Genomic DNA, 16,749 nt, shown 5'->3' on the forward strand with positions numbered 1-16,749 from the left:
CACGTGACTACTTCTTATCAATGCACAGGTAGCTCAATGCTTACTAATTATGCTTTGGATCTAACTGAATGATATACGCCTCCAATGCTATAACCGAACCATGGTGCCAGCTCCAATGACAAAACCAGGGTATACCTCTCCAAACGCCCAGTTGCTATGCTCCAATGTTCCCCTGTGTCCTTCAACTATGTCTAGCGTTGCTTCGCATCCGCGACCCTCGGCTGCGCCCCCCCGCCGGGCCTGGCGTGTCGTTCATTTCCATCTCCCGACTCACGCCCGGCTGTCGTTTGCTTCGTCCGCCGCGTACACGGCTCATAGCATGTCGGAGGAGTCCATCCGCCTCGTCATCAAGTTCCATCTCGACCCTGTCTCCCGCTGTCTCCTCTGTGACTGTTGTTTGGCTGTCGACGTGAGCAACTTCATCAGTCCATTCCTCGGCGTATGCCTCGTCCACTGTCCCACGTCGTCGAGACACTTTCCCCTTTCCTTTGGATGACCGTGTTGAGCTGCGGCTTGTGGTGGTCCGGGTATCTTCCAACACCACAGGCTCTTCCTGGCCCTCTAATGCCCAGATTTCCAGTGCCCGCGATAAGAGCGTGCCAGCAATGCCGGCACCACCAGCTGCATCACCACCACCACTGGCTCCCAAAACACGTACTGCTTCGTGCAGGGCTGTTACGGCTTCCATGGTGCGGTTCAGCTCCAATAGGACCAGACCGCGAGCAGTGTGCAGGGATCCAATCAATCCTCGATCCTCGTAGCCTCCAACTCCAGATGATGCGACCCCAGAGGCATTGCCGCCGCTGCCCCCTAGAAACGGGCTGTACCCGAAGCTCGCACCCGCCGCACCAATGCGAAGACACTCGTCGAACTCGGCCAGTGACTCTTGGAATTGACCGATACGGCGCAACGCGTGTCCGAGATTGGCTCTCGTGGCAACCCAGGCCCCGGGTTCACATTGAAGCGAGGTGGCCAGTGTGAGGGACTGACGGAACAACTCGACAGCACCCTCGAGGTGGTTCTGGTGATACAAAACTACACCAAGCTCATTAAGAACGAGCGGGTCACCGCCCAAAGATGTGAGTTCTGACGGATTTGCCCTTATCGAAGGAGCCGAGCCGGACGCAGCCCCAGTCGACATGGCATAGGCGGCCGACAGATACTCATGGGCCAAGGACATGTTGTTCAGCGCAAGATGCTGCATTCCCAAGAAGAGCTGTGGTAGATGACTGCCCTGGAAAAGCCGAGCTGCAGTGCTATACGCTGCAATGGCTTGATCGTGCTCTCCTTCGGCAGCGAAGGTATGAGCGAAGCCAATCCATGCTGGCGCAGAATGCGGGTCCAAAAGAGACGCTTTGGAGAAGTAGCGTCGAGCTTCAGCAATTTTAGAGACAGATAGGTAGTAAACACCGATTGCGAGGTATGTATAAGACTCCTCGGGAGCGTGATCGGCAAGCGTATGGGACAAAAGGAACAGGGCGTTTGTGGCGCCAGTCTCATACAAGCAAGCCAAATGTAAGGGGTATACGGCCGGCGGATGTCCCAGGTGGCTTTGAGCGGAAATATGAACTGCAGGCGTCATTTGCGACGATGCTGCAGACTGAGATGTGGAGAGAACAGACGAAGTAAGTTCTAAAGCTTCGGCAAACCGGCATTGGGTATATAGAGCTTCTGCGCGAGAAAGCAGGATATCCGCATTCTCCGCTAGATTGTAGTGTGTTGAGAGTGTTTCGGTAGCGTCGGAGAGGATTGTTGGCGAGGAATATTTCGACAATCGGGTAGTGTAAAGCATCTTCGTGAAATGGGCGGCCTCCTGCGCGACGGAGGGGTCGGGACTCGAGACAGAGTCGAAATCAAGCGACTCGAGAAATTCCAGCTCCTCTGCGGGAGACATGAGGGAATTCTTCATAAGCTGGTCAAAAGCCTCGAAGCACTGCACATCAATGCGTACGGCGTCCTTGTAGCAGTCGCGAGCCCGGTCGAACGCATTTTGTTTCGCAAAGCAGAGTCCCCGTAAGTAACACATCGCCGCCTCAAACCGAACATTACTTGCATCCTCCCGCTCTCGCTCTTCGCCCCGATCGATGCGCGACGCTGTCGTCTTTCCGTTCCGCAAGGTAACATGGCTCTGACCGTTCAGGTGTTGAATTTTGCGGCGACTATTGCTGCTGCGTATAAGGTGCGTAGGATTATGGTCGCCCAGGACTGCAAGTGCTTGATCGAACTGATTCTGCTTGATGTGGCAGTGCGCGGCCAGATAGCGACAGGCCGTACTTCTCGAGATCAGGTCTTTCCGCGACAGGAGGGCCAAAGCACGGGCGTAGTTGTTGTTCGAAAAATGGACTTGGGCGAGCCAAAAGGCATCCGAGTCGCTGTCTAGAGAGATAATAGACTTAGCAGTAATCGGGGTGATGCTGGGTTGGTCAGTCACTCACTGGTCAGCGCGAGCACTTTATCGCCGATGTAGATGGCCGCATCATGCTGGCCCCGGTTCAGCGCATCCTGACGCCAGGAGCGCAGAAACTTCTCCATGACCAAATAAAGCACGTGGGAGATGAGATAGAGTGCGATTCAAGAGCGAGGGGCTGTCACAACGGTCGCATGGACAGAAAGGCATGAGGCGGGTTGGAGGGGCGACGGCGTCCGGGGAGCGTAAACAGACCGCGGCGTCCCTCAGAAGGCAAGACACTCTCGCAGACGGGGATCGGATGTCACGCGGGCAGTGCTCAATTGGAACACCGTGTGCAGGCCTGCGAATAGAGAGGGATAACCGGAAAGGCAATAAGCAAAGTGGTAGATATTGGAAAATAAAGCTCCGTCGGACTGTTGCGAGAATCCAAAGTCCAAAGCGGCGCGTGTTCGGGTCCGTGCGTCTTGCCCGATCGAGAAGCCGGGCGGATGCTGCTTTATCTTCCACTGCTCTATATCTATCTATCTATTCTATTATTACTCTCTATTCTATCTACCCTTAACTTGGATCAAATTCCACCAATGTTCTCAAAATACTTTGGTCACCCGCCATCCAACACTAGCCCCTTTGGCCATAAACAGAAACAGGCAAGCTCCAGCATACGCCGCGCCACAGAACCCAATCAAGCCGGAATACTCCGTCTCTACTGTCCCCCGATTCTGCCCCTTCAAGATTTCACCAGCCACAGGAATAGCAACTAACAAGGCGAACGCCATCAATGCGATTGTCGTTCCGAATCGTTTGCCATAGCTCTCAGTTTTGGAGATTTGAGCCACGCAGACGGGTGTCAGACTTATCGCTGGTCCGCTCCAGAATCCGATCAATGCCGCGAAAGCCAGGATGCATGCCCTGTCGGTGCCTGCTGTAAACCACAGCCCAAAGGACAAAATAGTACATATAGCACAGGTTGCAAACATAACGTTGAAGCGGCCCCATATATCCGCTAAGACTCCTGGAATGACGCGGCCGAAGATAGAAGTTGCGCTCATGATCGTCATGAGCTGGTAGGAGAGGGCGCCAGTGATGCCGTGTGATTGTGCATAGGACGGATAATAAGTGACTAGGACTATCAGGCCGATTTCCGCGAAAACCACGGCGATCGAAGTCATAGTAAAGACGGGCTCCTTGAGGGCGCGAATGTCGATCTTGCTTCCTGCCGATGGACTAGGTGGGAGACGTGCTTCAAGAGTAAGTAGGCTGACCATTAGGCTAGCGAGGAATATAAATCCCAGGATGCGAATAGTCCAGGGGAACCCGATCTTATTGCTCAGGATACCGAACACATTGGTGAAGATGATTCCTCCAATGCCTCCCCCTGTCGTTGCGATCCCGGTCGCCAGACCACGTCTTTTGAGGAACCAGTGCGTGATGCACGCAGCACTGGGTGTGTACACTGCTGATGCGGAGAGCCCACCTAGGATGCTGAATCCCAAGATGAATTGGTAGTATGCTTCCAGGCAAAAGTCAGCCATCAATCCGGTGCTGGAGATATTTAACCGTACCGTGGGAGACGCTGAGGAACATCATCGACAAGGTCATGCCAATGCAGCCAAGTACGAGGAGGTACCTGACACCATGTGCATCAAATATAGGCCCTACAGGACCTGTCAGTAGACGTTTGAGCGTCGGAATGGAAGCGATGCATACCGATCTGGATGCCACCAAGATAAAAGAAAAATAGCCACAAGCTGAATATCCACGAGATTGATGCTTTTGAATATCCATGTAGCTGGTGTTCCGCCAGCCAGTTTTCTAACAACCCGTACAGATTCATTATCCCCATCGTTGGGAAGATGGCGCACCATGCGCCCAAGACTACTAACCAGGCTCGCCATCCTCCTTCCGGAAAAGATGACGAGTCTTCGCTGTCGACAAGCGTCTGGGAATCATCACCTTTCCCATTATCACTCGGGGCTGCTTGAACCACCGTGCAAGCATCACCTTCCTTTGTCGGTTCCATTGTGATGTCTGAAGAGACAAGAGTGACTGACCCAGAGAGCTGGACTTGCTGGAACCTAACCAGCAGCAGCAGCGTCAGTCGCCATGCTGTTACGAACACAGCATACCACTAGTTTCGGCGATCATTGGAGCAATAGCCTATCTCCTTCCCGACGGAGAATTCCCTTGCATCGGTGACTGTGTTCCCGAGAGATAGCTTGTTGACGAGATTACTATTAGCAGCAGGAGAGTGAAACAAGTATGCAAGACATGCCTGTATCAGCATCGATCTACAAGATCTACAGTGCAGTGGCGATAGCGCAAGAGGTACACGATATGAAAAAGCAAATCAGCCATTTGTACAACCTGCTGAGTCCTAAAGCGTATTCTACTGACCAACTAGTAGTTTAGTGACAGCTATCGGCATGTAATAACTTGGCTCAAGGAACTTATTATGTGGAAGAGCTCCGACCATGTGCACCGAACCTACTGATGAAAGATAATCCGCATTCCCTGGAAAGACTTCATGAAAACATAAAGCATTCCAAACCATCATACGAAAGCATAGTAAAAACAAGAACACGCATAATGCATGCGATCAACATGATGATCTACTGCTGTTTCCAACCTACTGTTACTTACGAGTCGTTGCATGCTCAGCACTACTATGTAAAATCCATCCGTAACAGTAAAATATATATCTCAGTGCCTACTAAGTACTTACCCAACAACTATCCAACACAGCAAAATCATTATGACCTCACCACTCTTTATGACTGAGAATATTTTCCCATGCCATATCTAATGACATGTACACCAATTTGGATATTGTGCTCAAATTCTCGATTTCCGATGCGTCCTACTTTGCCCAAAAGGATGTTGAAGTTGAACCACGCCCCCATTTGTCTCTTATTCTCTCGACAATACCCATTTCACCTTTTATTATGCCTACTGTATCTATTCCTATGTGAAATATTTGCATATGGATTTTCTCTGTAATAATTTCACCATAGTATCCTTGCGTAGACTGATGGGCGTAATACTAAGCGATATGAGAAAACATGTTGTGATTCTATATCTTGTGCAGGAGTATGGAAAAGCAGAACTTAAAATAGAAAAGGTAATAAGGGTTAATACCTGCTATCTTGTAGTGATAAGTAAAAGCTAGGTGAATAGACATATCGATTAGACTCGATTTCATTCAGTTTACACTCGAGATGCTAGCAACAAGACCCAGCAGACCTTGTTGCCCTCCAGCTAGTATACCCTCCCATCATACGTGCCACTACGAAGTGCATAAAGATGTTACTAAAACCAAACAAGACTATTGGTCATGTATAATTCTGGCAGCAAATGTCTCAGTAACCTAGAATTTTCATCGCCATCTACATCAAACAATATACCTCTTCAACTTGAGTAACCGCTGCTTGCCCATTCCCAGCACTTCATCTTCCTTGCAAAACGCAAACCGAAGAAAATCCTCTCCTATATGCGCATGATCATCACTATAAAACTCCGACGGAGGGATAGCAGCAACGCCTATCTCCTGGATCAAGAACCAGCAAAGCTTGAAATCCCTTCTGCGTGGTTCGATGTGTGCTGGAAAGGAATAATCGCTAGGAATCTGTACCCTGGACAAGTTCACTAGGACGAAGTATCCGCCTTCGGGTTCGGTGTACTAGGACCTCTTGTTAATATGCAGGATCTTTCTTCCTTCCAAATCTCCAAAGGTAAAGAGAAAGGGGAAAAACTAACAGGTAACCCCAAAGTTTCAAAAACCTCACAGAACAACCTCATCTTACCCTTCATTTCCTGCCGACTATACTCCCAGAAGCCGTTTTCGTCTGCCTTCTCAAAAGCAACCGCCACTGCTTCTTGTAACGGAGATACACTGCTATAGCAAATGCGCGTGTGTATCGCAGAAACATTCTTGATGAGCGGCTGTGGACCGATCAGGTACCCGATTCGCCAGCCTGTGGCGTGGAAAGCTTTGCCGGCGGATGCGACGGTTAGTGTGTGGTCGTAGAGGGTAGGGGAGAGGGTCGCGATTCGCGTGAAGGGGACATAATAAAGGTGGTCGTAGACTTCGTCGGAGAGAATGAGGAGGTCATGCTTTAAGCAGATGTCGCCGATGCGTTGGAGTTCTGGTTCTGTGAAGACTTTTCCGACAGGGTTGTGACTGTAGCGCGGTGGTTAGTTGCTGGGTTAGTGAGGTGTAAGTGGAGGGTGTTGTGCGTACGGTGTGTTGAGGATCTGGGTTTGGTTAGTAAGTACATGGAAGTCATATAGAAAGTACCAGAGGGATATGGCTCATACGATCATCTTCGTGTTTTTGTTTATGGCTGTTTCAAGCTCTTCAAAGTTAACTGTCCATTCAGAGGCACATGATATTGCCCTGTTACTGTCATTCGGAGGGTGAAGAGGCACGTAGCGAGGAGTACCACCGGCCAGTTCAATTCCACTTCTATATCTACCGTATGGTGGCTACTGGTTAGTTATCTAGAGATAAAACTGTTTGTGAAAGACCTACTGGTCAAAGAACGGTTCGAATGTAATGACTTCATCACCGGGACAAATGAAGGCCAGTAATGCACATAGCATGCCTGCATATTTATTAATCTGCGACCATCCAGAAATATCTTATATGCAGTCTTACCTTCATTCGCACCCGAAGTGATGACGACCTCGCTGCCCTCGTCAATTGGTCTCTCGAGAAGTTTCGAATAAGCTGACGCAATAGCCTTTCTCAGACTTGGGCGGCCCTGTTGAACTTAGTATAGATTCTCTCTAATTGACGAGATTGTGCTTCATACTTTACCTTCGTTGGAGCGCACTGATTGCAATCAACCCGATTGAGGGCTTCCTTGGCCGCATCTATAGCAAATCGAGGCGGATTAAAAGCCACTTTATCGGTGATTAGCTATATGTGAGCCACACGAACAGAAGAAATAGGCTCACAAGAAGCCTTGTCCTAGGTTCACGATTGGTTGGATTGGAGATACGGCTGCTGCTTCGTTGACAATTGACCTGTAGATGCTTGGTTAGTCTTTCTGGTCGTAAAGGTGTTGGGGAGCCTGGAGATGACGAACATACCAAACATCCAGCCTGTCAGAGGGCACTCTTGGCGCTGGAGGATTGAAAGTCTTGGTGCTGCTTTGCGCATCCATGCTCGCTCAATGACCGGGGATCTTTTAGCCTGAGGTTAACGAACGTTGCTATTATGCGACAGTGCAGTGCTCTGAACGGCCTATGAGTCTGTTGGAAAGGTAATGCGGATGGTCAGAAACTCTGGGGGATATATTCTATTTGTGACGAAGCATCTACATGATCAGAGAACAGGGTCAAGTCCCATATTTGCAAAAGTCAATACTTATATGTACTCCATTCTCTTCTCTTGACTACGGAATCTATATCCCGTTGCGCAGAGACCAAGTATCATGGTGCATATACTACCAATTCATGCAAAGGGGAAGTAAGGGCTTACATTCCGAGGCAAAACCAAGGTCGGGATTATCACAAGGTTGATGTGATAGCGTAATAACCTCGATTCTCGTCTTCCTGTCGCCAGGCACCCATAAAGCGCAATTATGACTAGCGGAAATTCGAACCGATGTGCATGACAGACTTAGGATGGGCGGGGCGAGATCAACGCATCTCAGTATTGCTACTCTGTGACCTGTTTGATGCTGGGATTGTATGCAACCTACCATTATAGTGGGGCTGCATGTGAAGAATTTCTTGATATCTACACCGAGCAGTAACGAAATGCCTTGGTAGAATAGGAGTTGGGAAAATGAATGGATGGGACATCAGCATACTAACACAGAACAGGGTGGGCGGAAATATGCGAGTTATAACTATAATGCAAAATCGGACCAATTGGCGCAATGAGATGTTCCTCAAAGCCCGTCGCTGCAGACCTCATTCGTAGGCTTCCCTGTAATCTGACCCAGAAAACCCAGGATCTGACACCCTGTTCCGTCCGATGTTGCAATTCGTCTCATCTGCAGAGTTGCATTGGTCTAAAGCTTCCGGGAACCCTGTTCTTCAGGGATATCCCAAGATGGAGATGCATCTGCACCGTTTGGTCGCGTTGCACGAGAAAAACCGTTCACGACTCCCTCAATCTCAGCCACAGGTCGCACAACCTCCACGTCTGCACCGTAGTGATGAGAGTACCACACCTCTGTCAGGTTCTTTTGGCGATCTTCAGGGGATGGTTCTGCGAAGAGGTATGGAAATTGTTCCCTCATGACCTCTAATGGTAAGACAGAGCTGCGGCCAACGCTATCGCAGAAGCGTATTTTGGAGAATGCAGGAGCAAAGGATTTCTGCAGCTGTGACTCCACCGACTCAGGATACTTTCCGGTAGCGTAGAGTAGTAAGTTAAACTGCATTAAGGAGACCTGACCAATATATGAGCCGCCATATTGAGCCCGATTGTAGAGGCCAGTCAAGGCAGCGATAGCACCCATACAGCCCGCGCCGGAGTCTGCTATAGGCAACGGGGATACCATGGGTTCCACACGGCCGAGGAACCTCCCATGACACCTTGCAAACCCGGTGAGCTATCTGCAGGTCAGTATTCTGTTATGTCCCTGCAAAACTTATTTTGTGTGTAACATACGCAATCCGCTATCTGTTGCCATCCCGGGCGATGGCACCACTCGCCTGCATGCCCAAAGCAGGTTTCGTCTACGCAGACAATGCCTTTCCCACGCTTTTCTGCCATAGCAGCCATACCCTCTGGACTGTATCCAAGTTTTCGAAGCGCGCCAGGGCGGTAACCATCAATGACCACGTCAGCGTCGGCGAGAAGGGCTTCGAACTGGCGGCGGCCCTCGTCAGTTTTGAGATCTAATTCCACAGCACGCTTGCCCATGTTATTGTCGGCCTGAAAAAATGGTACGTCAGGCACCGTTGGCGATGTAATCTTCAAGACATCCGCTCCATATTCGGCTAATGTACGACCGATGATGGGCCCTGCAACGACACAACAGAGCTCCAAGACCTTGACGCCTTCGAGTATCCTAGGACTCCCACTAGGGTTGAGCACGGCTGGAGGTGCCTCCCCTGGCAGGCGCATGACCTTCCACCATGGTTCCTGAATGTTCGTTCTACCCTGCCCGGTAATGTGAGTATATCTTGGCTTTTCTGTCCGTGTGAGCTGCAAGGATCACCTTACATGAGGAGTGTTTTTGAATTCCTCGTACTCATACACCGTGACTCCTGCTTGCCGATAAGTCTCATTGAGGGTCTCTAGCTCAGCTGCGGAGAACTTCTGAACTTGCTTTTGGATGGTATTTATGATATCATCGTATTTAGTGAGATCTGCGTTGTGGCTGTCTAGACCGATCATATTCAGAGTGGGAGTGGGGTTCAAAGAGCCATGCAGATGGAAGAACTCGTTATCGTTCTTGGTCCGATACATACTGGCAGCCATCCGCCGATACGGATTTGATTGTGCAGCATGGATATCCGTATCTTCATGTTGTCACTCCCCGCTCTCTGCACCATGGAAAAGACAGCGACTTGTCTCACCTTTCAAGTACCTTTTGACCTCGGGGTCAGACCGAGAGTATCCATCGATCTTGGTGACTAGTGCCTGAAAGCCAAAAATCGTTGCTCTTCCAAGGTTGATTGTAGTCTTTCGTTCATGTGGCTTAGTCCCTGATTGTAGATCCGCTATCAAAGCTGCCAGGGCCCCTTCTATCCCTTTGAGAGCGGCCAGGGTCTCAGTGACCTTGAAAGGGATCGGATAGTAAATCGTATCTGAATCAGCATGAAATTGTACTTGGCTAGTAAGATTATCGACCGGAAGACCGAGGCGTTCCGAGTTCTGACGCAGAAGGTCGAAAATCCTTCTTGCCTCTTCTGAGGGCCGATACATGTTGCTAGTTATTACCTGTGAAATGAACGATGCAGTTCGGTATAAAGCTAGCAGATTCAAGTTCTTGTGTTTTTGCTGGCTGGTGTCCGCAAATTCATCTACACATCAATGTATCAAGGCCTCATAAATAGCCTCAAGAATCAGTGTCTCATGTTTAACCCAAGTCACCGGTATCCGAGGCATGTGAGATGGGCACAATCCCTTGCATTGATTATTATCTCATGGTCTCCTCTCACGAGTCTGACTCCGACCATCCTCGAGTGATCGTACCGAAACAATGCAACTATGACATAGTACTGGTTTTATCAGGAAGGGAGTGCCAATGCTTCCTACAGTATCAATGGATGGATAACCGATCGCCCCTCGCTGATGCAATCCGTTGTCCCACATCCAAAATGGGAACCAGTACAGAGAAGATGTAATAGAATCGAATAGGAGACAAGAAAAGCGGGGTTCTCGGCATTTGCCAACCCTGAGGTAGTACGGAGAATGTTACCTCATACAAAGGATCTGTGACGCTGTTCTCTAATTATACAGAGATTGGTCCGATGATGTGCGTAATCACCTTCCTGGATAGTTTATCCGAGGCGATACTTTGGCTATACAAGGACAAGCAAAATGAAAGGCAGATCGTCACATATTTGCCAGGAGGATCCTGCCATGAGTGGGCTTGCGCATCTTTCCAGACCGCATTCTGATTCCAGCCATGTCATCTTCCATGCGATTCATTCGCAAGCAAGATAAAAATCAGAAAATGTTGTTGCTTAATCTTTATATGTATGTCGAGATGTATAAAATGGCATGTCTCGATGCATGCTTCCGGGATTCGCCAAACAGTCGCATCGAACACTTCTTTTTTTCTCGGTTCTGGCACAAAGCTTTGTCATATCTCTTCACATTCATTTGAGCCCTGACTTAATTACTTACATTATTTACTCACACAATGACTGTGATTTCTTTGATAGACATTCTCCGCAAAGCAGCAGAATACCAAGGGCTTCGTGGTGTCTGTGCTTACCCTCCTGGCTATTCTGGGATCGGCTCTCCCACGAGGTTGAGTTACACAAAGCTCGACTCGTTGGCCACAACTAATGCTATACAACTGCGCCGGCTGCAGTGCGACACCAAGTCTCCTGTCATACTACTTCACTTTGAAGACCATCTGGACAACATCATATGGTTATGGTCTGCCTTATATGCAGGTTGCATCCCTGCAATGTCCACTGCTCTACCTCGAAATGAAGATCACCGGATAAGACATCTCTGTCACCTAAGCGAGCTGTTCGAGAATCCTATCTGTCTAACTCGGAGAAGCCTCCAAGACCAGTTTCCACAAAAGGCTCCTTTGCACGTTGTGACCGTAGAATCCTTGAGTGATCCACCAGCCGACTTTGCCGCTACTACAGAAACCAATTCCAGAGTACCCATTGGCCGCGGTGGCTGGAATCCTGCTTTGTTGATGCTCACATCCGGAAGTACTGGTCTACCCAAAGCTGTGTCCTTGACGCATAATCAGATCTTGGCTTCCCTTCAAGGGAAAACCCAATGCTTACGCGTTGGTGGCACTGGCCACTCGTTTCTGAACTGGATTCGTCTCGACCACGTGGGAAGTTTAATCGAGATCCATCTCCATGCACTATTTGTCGGGTGCGATCAGGTTCACGTCCCATCCGACGAGATCATTTCTCGCCCAGCCTTGTTCCTCGATCTCATAAGTCGACACCGGGTGGTTAGAACATTTGCACCCAATTTCTTCCTCGCTGAGGTTGGCCGCTATTTGGAAGCCCCCGGACGAGAAGATGAACCTCACTTTGACTTGAAATGTCTGCGATACATTGTGTCTGGTGGGGAGGCTGTTGTTGTCAGTACCGGTGCAAAAGTGTCGCGATTACTGGCCCAACACGGCGCACCTGAAAATGTCATCGTCCCTGGATTTGGCATGACCGAGACTTGTGCAGGGTGCATCTATAGTTTGGAGTTTCCTGCACATGACACTTGTAACAACAACAAATTTGCTGCTCTAGGCAGATGTGTTACTGGCGTTGAGGCACGAATCGTCTCCATAGCGACGGATCGCATTCTCGCGTGTCCAGGAGAAGTAGGGCACTTGGAACTCAAAGGCCCGCTTGTATTTTCTGGTTATTACAACAATCATACAGCCACCAACGAGGCTTTCAGTCCAGATGGCTGGTTTCGAACCGGGGACACAGGCTACATAGACACAGATGGCAGAATCAATCTGTCAGGCAGGACGAAAGAATTGATCACTGTCAATGGCGTCAAATATGTTCCGCAGCAGCTGGAAGGCGCAATAGAGGACGCAAAAATACCGGGGATTGTTTCCGACTGTGTGATATGCTTTCCATTCCGTCCCAGGGGTGCAGACACAGAGAGACCTTGCGTCATCTACCAGCATAGCTACTGCGTTAGAGATGCCAAAGCTAGGTATGAGATGATGACTGCGATAACGCACCGCATTACAATGATCACAAATGTGCGCCCGTATATTCTGCCTCTACAAAGTATAAAACGCACATCCCTGGGGAAGCTTCCTCGTTCTAACCTGCAGCGGGAAGTTGCGAGTGGCTATTACAAAATGGAAGAAGCTACTAACAGAGAAATGATCAAGAGATATCGACAATCAATATACAGACCACCCGGGTCCCCGACCGAGCAAGCAATCGTGGAAGAGTTAGCAGAACTCTTATCCGTACCTCAAGAAGACATCGGAATCGACACCGACCTTTTCGAGCTTGGCCTTACTTCATTAACGCTTATCCGGCTTCAACATGGCTTGCGGTCGAGACTGTCACTAAATGAGCCAATCCCCCTCGCCACGATGATGGCCCACAACACCGTCCGTGGTTTATCTGAAACATGCCAACACCACCACCAATACATCCCAGCTGTCAAGCTCCAGCCCAACGGCAACAAAACTCCTCTATGGCTCATACACCCCGCCGCAGGCGAAGCTCTCATATTCATCAACATGGCCAAGCTCATCACAGACAGACCCGTGTTCGCATTCCGTGCCCGCGGATTCCACCACAAGGAGCCATACTTCACCAGCATCGACGAATGCATCCGCACCTACCACTCCGCTATGAAGAAGCTCCAACCGAACGGCCCTTACGCTATCCTCGGATACTCCTACGGAACAATGCTAGCATTCGAACTTGCAAAGTACATCGAGAAAGAAGGCGATCAAGTTCAATACCTAGCCGGTCTTAATCGCCCTCCATATGTTAGTCCAATCCTGAAGAAAGTTACATGGACAGACTGCTTGTTTAACATTTCTTACTTTCTCGGCCTTCTTTCTCGGGACTCATACCGGACTCTCATCACGGAGCTCTCCGGACTCCACAAGCAAGAAGCCTTGGCCAGAGTAATCGAGGAAGTGGATCCTGCTCAGCTCCTCGCGTTGGGTTTGGATAAAGGCGACCTAGAGCAGTGGATTAACGTTACCTTCAGTTTACAGGAGATAGGAAGAGACTATGAGCCGAATGGAGTCGTCAACGCTCATATGGATGTCTTTCATTGCACTCCGCTGGAGTTCTTGAATGTTACACCTGAAGACTGGAAGAAATGTCTAGCTGCTTGGGACAACTTTTCCAAAAAGAAAATCAATTTGAGCCATGTGCCAGGTGACCATGCTAATGTTTTGGGACCGGACCATGTTCAGGTGTTTGTGAAGAGGTTGAGTGAGGCAATGGCATTGCAGGGTCTTTAGTGGTTAGTCTCTTATGTCTTCGCTTGAGGCGGTGTAATGGCAGTATGTGAGTTTATGTAGTCTCATCTAAATAGCAAATATCTACTATTAACCTTTCTTGGAAATTAACTGAAGATCAATGACCGTTGAATATTTGCAAAGAACACTAACGGGGAAGAGTATGGCGAACCGCAGCCGCGTGATGATCCCTCCGCTTGGAGTGTAATGATGTCCCATCAAACTTCTTTTCGTGTGAGCTGTGCCCAAGTGATCAATTGGTTTTGTGTTGAGGCTGTATTGTCTACATAGATAAATGTTTCGGTCTCAATTTGTGGTGGAAAGATCGAAAATCGCAGGTCTTCGGTACTTATCACTTTTCTTCTAGGACGATAAGAATGGTGAGCTCGGTGTCACTACTTAGTCAAGCTACGGAGATGTGTGTGTCCGATGAATATATATCTTTTTATCATTTTGAATCTTAAGTCAAGTAATTTGTAAACTGCACTTAGAAGTCTCCAAAGCTGCATCTATTCTCTATAAGCTGGAGATATAAGGTATTGCACAAGTTTTCTAATTTATGTACATGAACATTTCGATCAATTGACGGGTCTATCTCGAGCACTTCGAGAAGAGGTATATTTATAACTGCCCACTCAAACACCAGTTTTCTCGAGAAATTTAGTCATGGTTGTCAAGCAAATAGCCTGAGCATCTTCCAGGTTCCAATTCTTACCCAGCCGATAAGGAACATGGGCTGTATTAGGAGTTTCAAGCACTTTAATCTCATTACTCTTTTTCTTTAAGTTCTCTGCAAACTTCATGATATTATCATAGAAAACTTCTGATGTACCAGCATTGATAAAGACCAGGATACCCAGCTGAGTCTCATTCCTTAGAAATATAATCCAGGAATTACTGCTATCCCATCTCTCAGGTGTAAAAGCCTTCCGGCCCCAGTCAAGGAAATTCTGTTTGACAAAGTCAGTGATATAATTGCGGTTCAGGAGCATATGCTCAATAGATTCAGTGCTCAGATCAACCTAAGGAGACAATAAAACTGCACAGCAAGGTAATGGAAGCGCCGGATTCTCCTTATTAATGTAGCGGAGCAGTGCCATGATAAGGTTACCACCTGCAGAGTCGCCAGCGAATGCAATCTAAGATACTGGAATCTTGAGAACCTCGAGCGCATAAACATAGGCAGTAATTCCATCCTGGAAGGCAGCAGAGAATGTGGTTTTCTTATCCCAAGACAAGCGGTACTATATAGTAAACACTAACTATCCGGATATTTTACACAGTTTATTAAAACCTATATTACTGGTTTCCCCAGGACGATTACCGAACATCACATAAGCACTCGGGTAGAGTGAATGATTAGTCGCTGTAGAGATTTAGCTGGGGCCTCCGGGAACCAGACAGCCCCAATAGATAAGGGCTCAACTCCCGGAACTGAGCAAGTGATTCCCTTGTGGACTTCGGATTGGGTCTGTTGTTCTTGGCTTTCTTCTTTGGTCTGGGTGGTGATGGTCTTTTGGGGTCTGAGCACAATGAATCGATCTCCCAATGAGCCTGCTTCCAGTGGCTTTGGCCAGAGTTTCTGAACCGTCGTCCAATAATTCCTAAGTCTTGAGGAGCGTTCTACAGCAACGAAAGCAGCAAACGAACAAAACAAACAGAAGTTAATAATAAAAATTCTTTTATTTGAAGTTGTAATCAAAGTTACTATTCTCAATTTTAATTTAATCAACCTGTTAGAAGCTGGCTTTTATATATTAATTATAATTAGATTTATTAACTGTAAAATATATTTAATTTAGAAATATATTATATAATAATATCCAAAGTATCTGTAAGATATTTATTATTAATATAAATAATATCTTTGTTTTTCTTATTTATCTTTCTAGTAAGTTCTTGGATTAACTAAATAATCTCAATTAAAATAAAATAATTTCGAACCATGTCTTTTCAGTCAGTATAATATATATAATAAAAATAACTTAGATAGATTTTTTTTTATAATCATTTCATAAATCTTCTAGTTAATATCATCTTCTATTTCTCTTCTTGTGGGAGAAGATAATTAAGTTCAGTTATCACATCGGTGTATACTCTGAACATGTAAGATCCTTGTTCTAACAATGATAGGTGCTGGAGGACTAGGTAGTTGTGACAACCAGTCACATGCCTAGCAGAACTTAGTGAATTGAAGCTTATAAGAGATGCGCGTTCCGAGTCTGTTGACTCAGAATTCTAGTCTTTTACTGGATAGTCTAGTGGAATAGATAGCCAGATGATTCACTCCTGAAGCGCACCAGGCGGGATCATGACAGTAGTCGCATTCCTTCCAGAGATTAGTTCTCCTCTAATTTGATACATAGAAGTTCCGGTAAACATCATGCCATCGGCTAGCAACACTGGAGCTTCTACTTATTACGAAGAACATGGAAATGGCGGTCGCGGTGGTCGCGGTGGTGACCGTGACCGTGGCAGACGCGGTGGCTGGAGACCCAGAAGATGCCGGTTCTGTGGCCGCGGGGGCCATTCAATCGCGAACTGCTACCTATACCGCGGGATAGAAATACTAGGAGCTAGACGCGTCGCGGTCGAATGGCAACAGAGGATTCGGCGGCGCCACTATCGTCACCGCCAGCAGTATCAGCACCAGAGTCAGCACTACCAAGGCCACCATCACCATGATCACCACAACCACAACCAGCAGCATCAACACCAGCAGCA

General features: G+C 48.0%; 6 protein-coding genes across 6 annotated transcripts in view; 1 reads left to right on the plus strand and 5 right to left on the minus strand.

Annotated features, from left to right (window-relative positions):
- Positions 1-181: 181 nt before the first annotated feature.
- BO79DRAFT_201862 (anaphase promoting complex subunit CDC16) lies at positions 182-2,532 on the minus strand (the record flags this gene model as incomplete). Its single annotated transcript, XM_025681613.1, has 2 exons — positions 182-2,376; positions 2,436-2,532. The coding sequence occupies 2 exons, from the start codon at positions 2,530-2,532 to the stop codon at positions 182-184; spliced, it is 2,292 nt and encodes a 763-aa protein (XP_025535821.1).
- A 440-nt stretch (positions 2,533-2,972) lies between these two features.
- On the minus strand, positions 2,973-4,508 carry BO79DRAFT_274070 (monocarboxylate permease). Its single transcript, XM_025687565.1, has 3 exons — positions 4,118-4,508; positions 3,973-4,065; positions 2,973-3,920 (listed from the first exon to the last, which is right to left on the minus strand). Exons 1-3 carry the CDS (start codon positions 4,428-4,430, stop codon positions 2,998-3,000), a joined length of 1,329 nt encoding a protein of 442 aa, XP_025535822.1. The 5' UTR covers positions 4,431-4,508; the 3' UTR covers positions 2,973-2,997.
- Positions 4,509-5,798: 1,290 nt separating this feature from the next.
- Positions 5,799-7,575, minus strand: BO79DRAFT_274074 (pyridoxal phosphate-dependent aminotransferase; the record flags this gene model as incomplete). The annotated part of the gene is made up of 9 exons (XM_025687566.1): positions 5,799-6,086; positions 6,164-6,587; positions 6,648-6,661; positions 6,725-6,872; positions 6,939-7,011; positions 7,065-7,170; positions 7,227-7,328; positions 7,390-7,435; positions 7,502-7,575. 9 exons carry the CDS (start codon positions 7,573-7,575, stop codon positions 5,799-5,801), a joined length of 1,275 nt encoding a protein of 424 aa, XP_025535823.1.
- An 808-nt stretch (positions 7,576-8,383) lies between these two features.
- BO79DRAFT_274082 (CAIB/BAIF family enzyme) lies at positions 8,384-10,298 on the minus strand (the record flags this gene model as incomplete). The annotated part of the gene is made up of 4 exons (XM_025687567.1): positions 8,384-8,976; positions 9,036-9,530; positions 9,594-9,892; positions 9,950-10,298. 4 exons carry the CDS (start codon positions 10,296-10,298, stop codon positions 8,431-8,433), a joined length of 1,689 nt encoding a protein of 562 aa, XP_025535824.1. The 3' UTR covers positions 8,384-8,430.
- Positions 10,299-11,141: 843 nt separating this feature from the next.
- On the plus strand, positions 11,142-14,028 carry BO79DRAFT_274084 (thioesterase domain protein; the record flags this gene model as incomplete). The annotated part of the gene is made up of 1 exon (XM_025687568.1): positions 11,142-14,028. The coding sequence occupies exon 1, from the start codon at positions 11,242-11,244 to the stop codon at positions 14,026-14,028; it is 2,787 nt and encodes a 928-aa protein (XP_025535825.1). The 5' UTR covers positions 11,142-11,241.
- Positions 14,029-14,660: 632 nt separating this feature from the next.
- BO79DRAFT_231918 (uncharacterized protein) overlaps positions 14,661-16,749 on the minus strand; it is a gene marked incomplete at both ends in the record, with an annotated part of 2,232 nt that continues 143 nt past the window's right edge. Inside the window, 3 exons of the mRNA XM_025684189.1 lie at positions 14,661-15,047; positions 15,174-15,269; positions 15,368-15,704. Of these exons, the coding sequence (XP_025535826.1) occupies positions 14,661-15,047; positions 15,174-15,269; positions 15,368-15,704 (820 nt within the window). The remainder of the gene's footprint in view (positions 15,048-15,173; positions 15,270-15,367; positions 15,705-16,749) is intronic.

This window comes from Aspergillus costaricaensis (assembly GCF_003184835.1).
Source record: "Aspergillus costaricaensis CBS 115574 unplaced genomic scaffold BO79scaffold_35, whole genome shotgun sequence".
NCBI classification, from domain to species: Eukaryota; Fungi; Ascomycota; class Eurotiomycetes; order Eurotiales; family Aspergillaceae; genus Aspergillus; species Aspergillus costaricensis.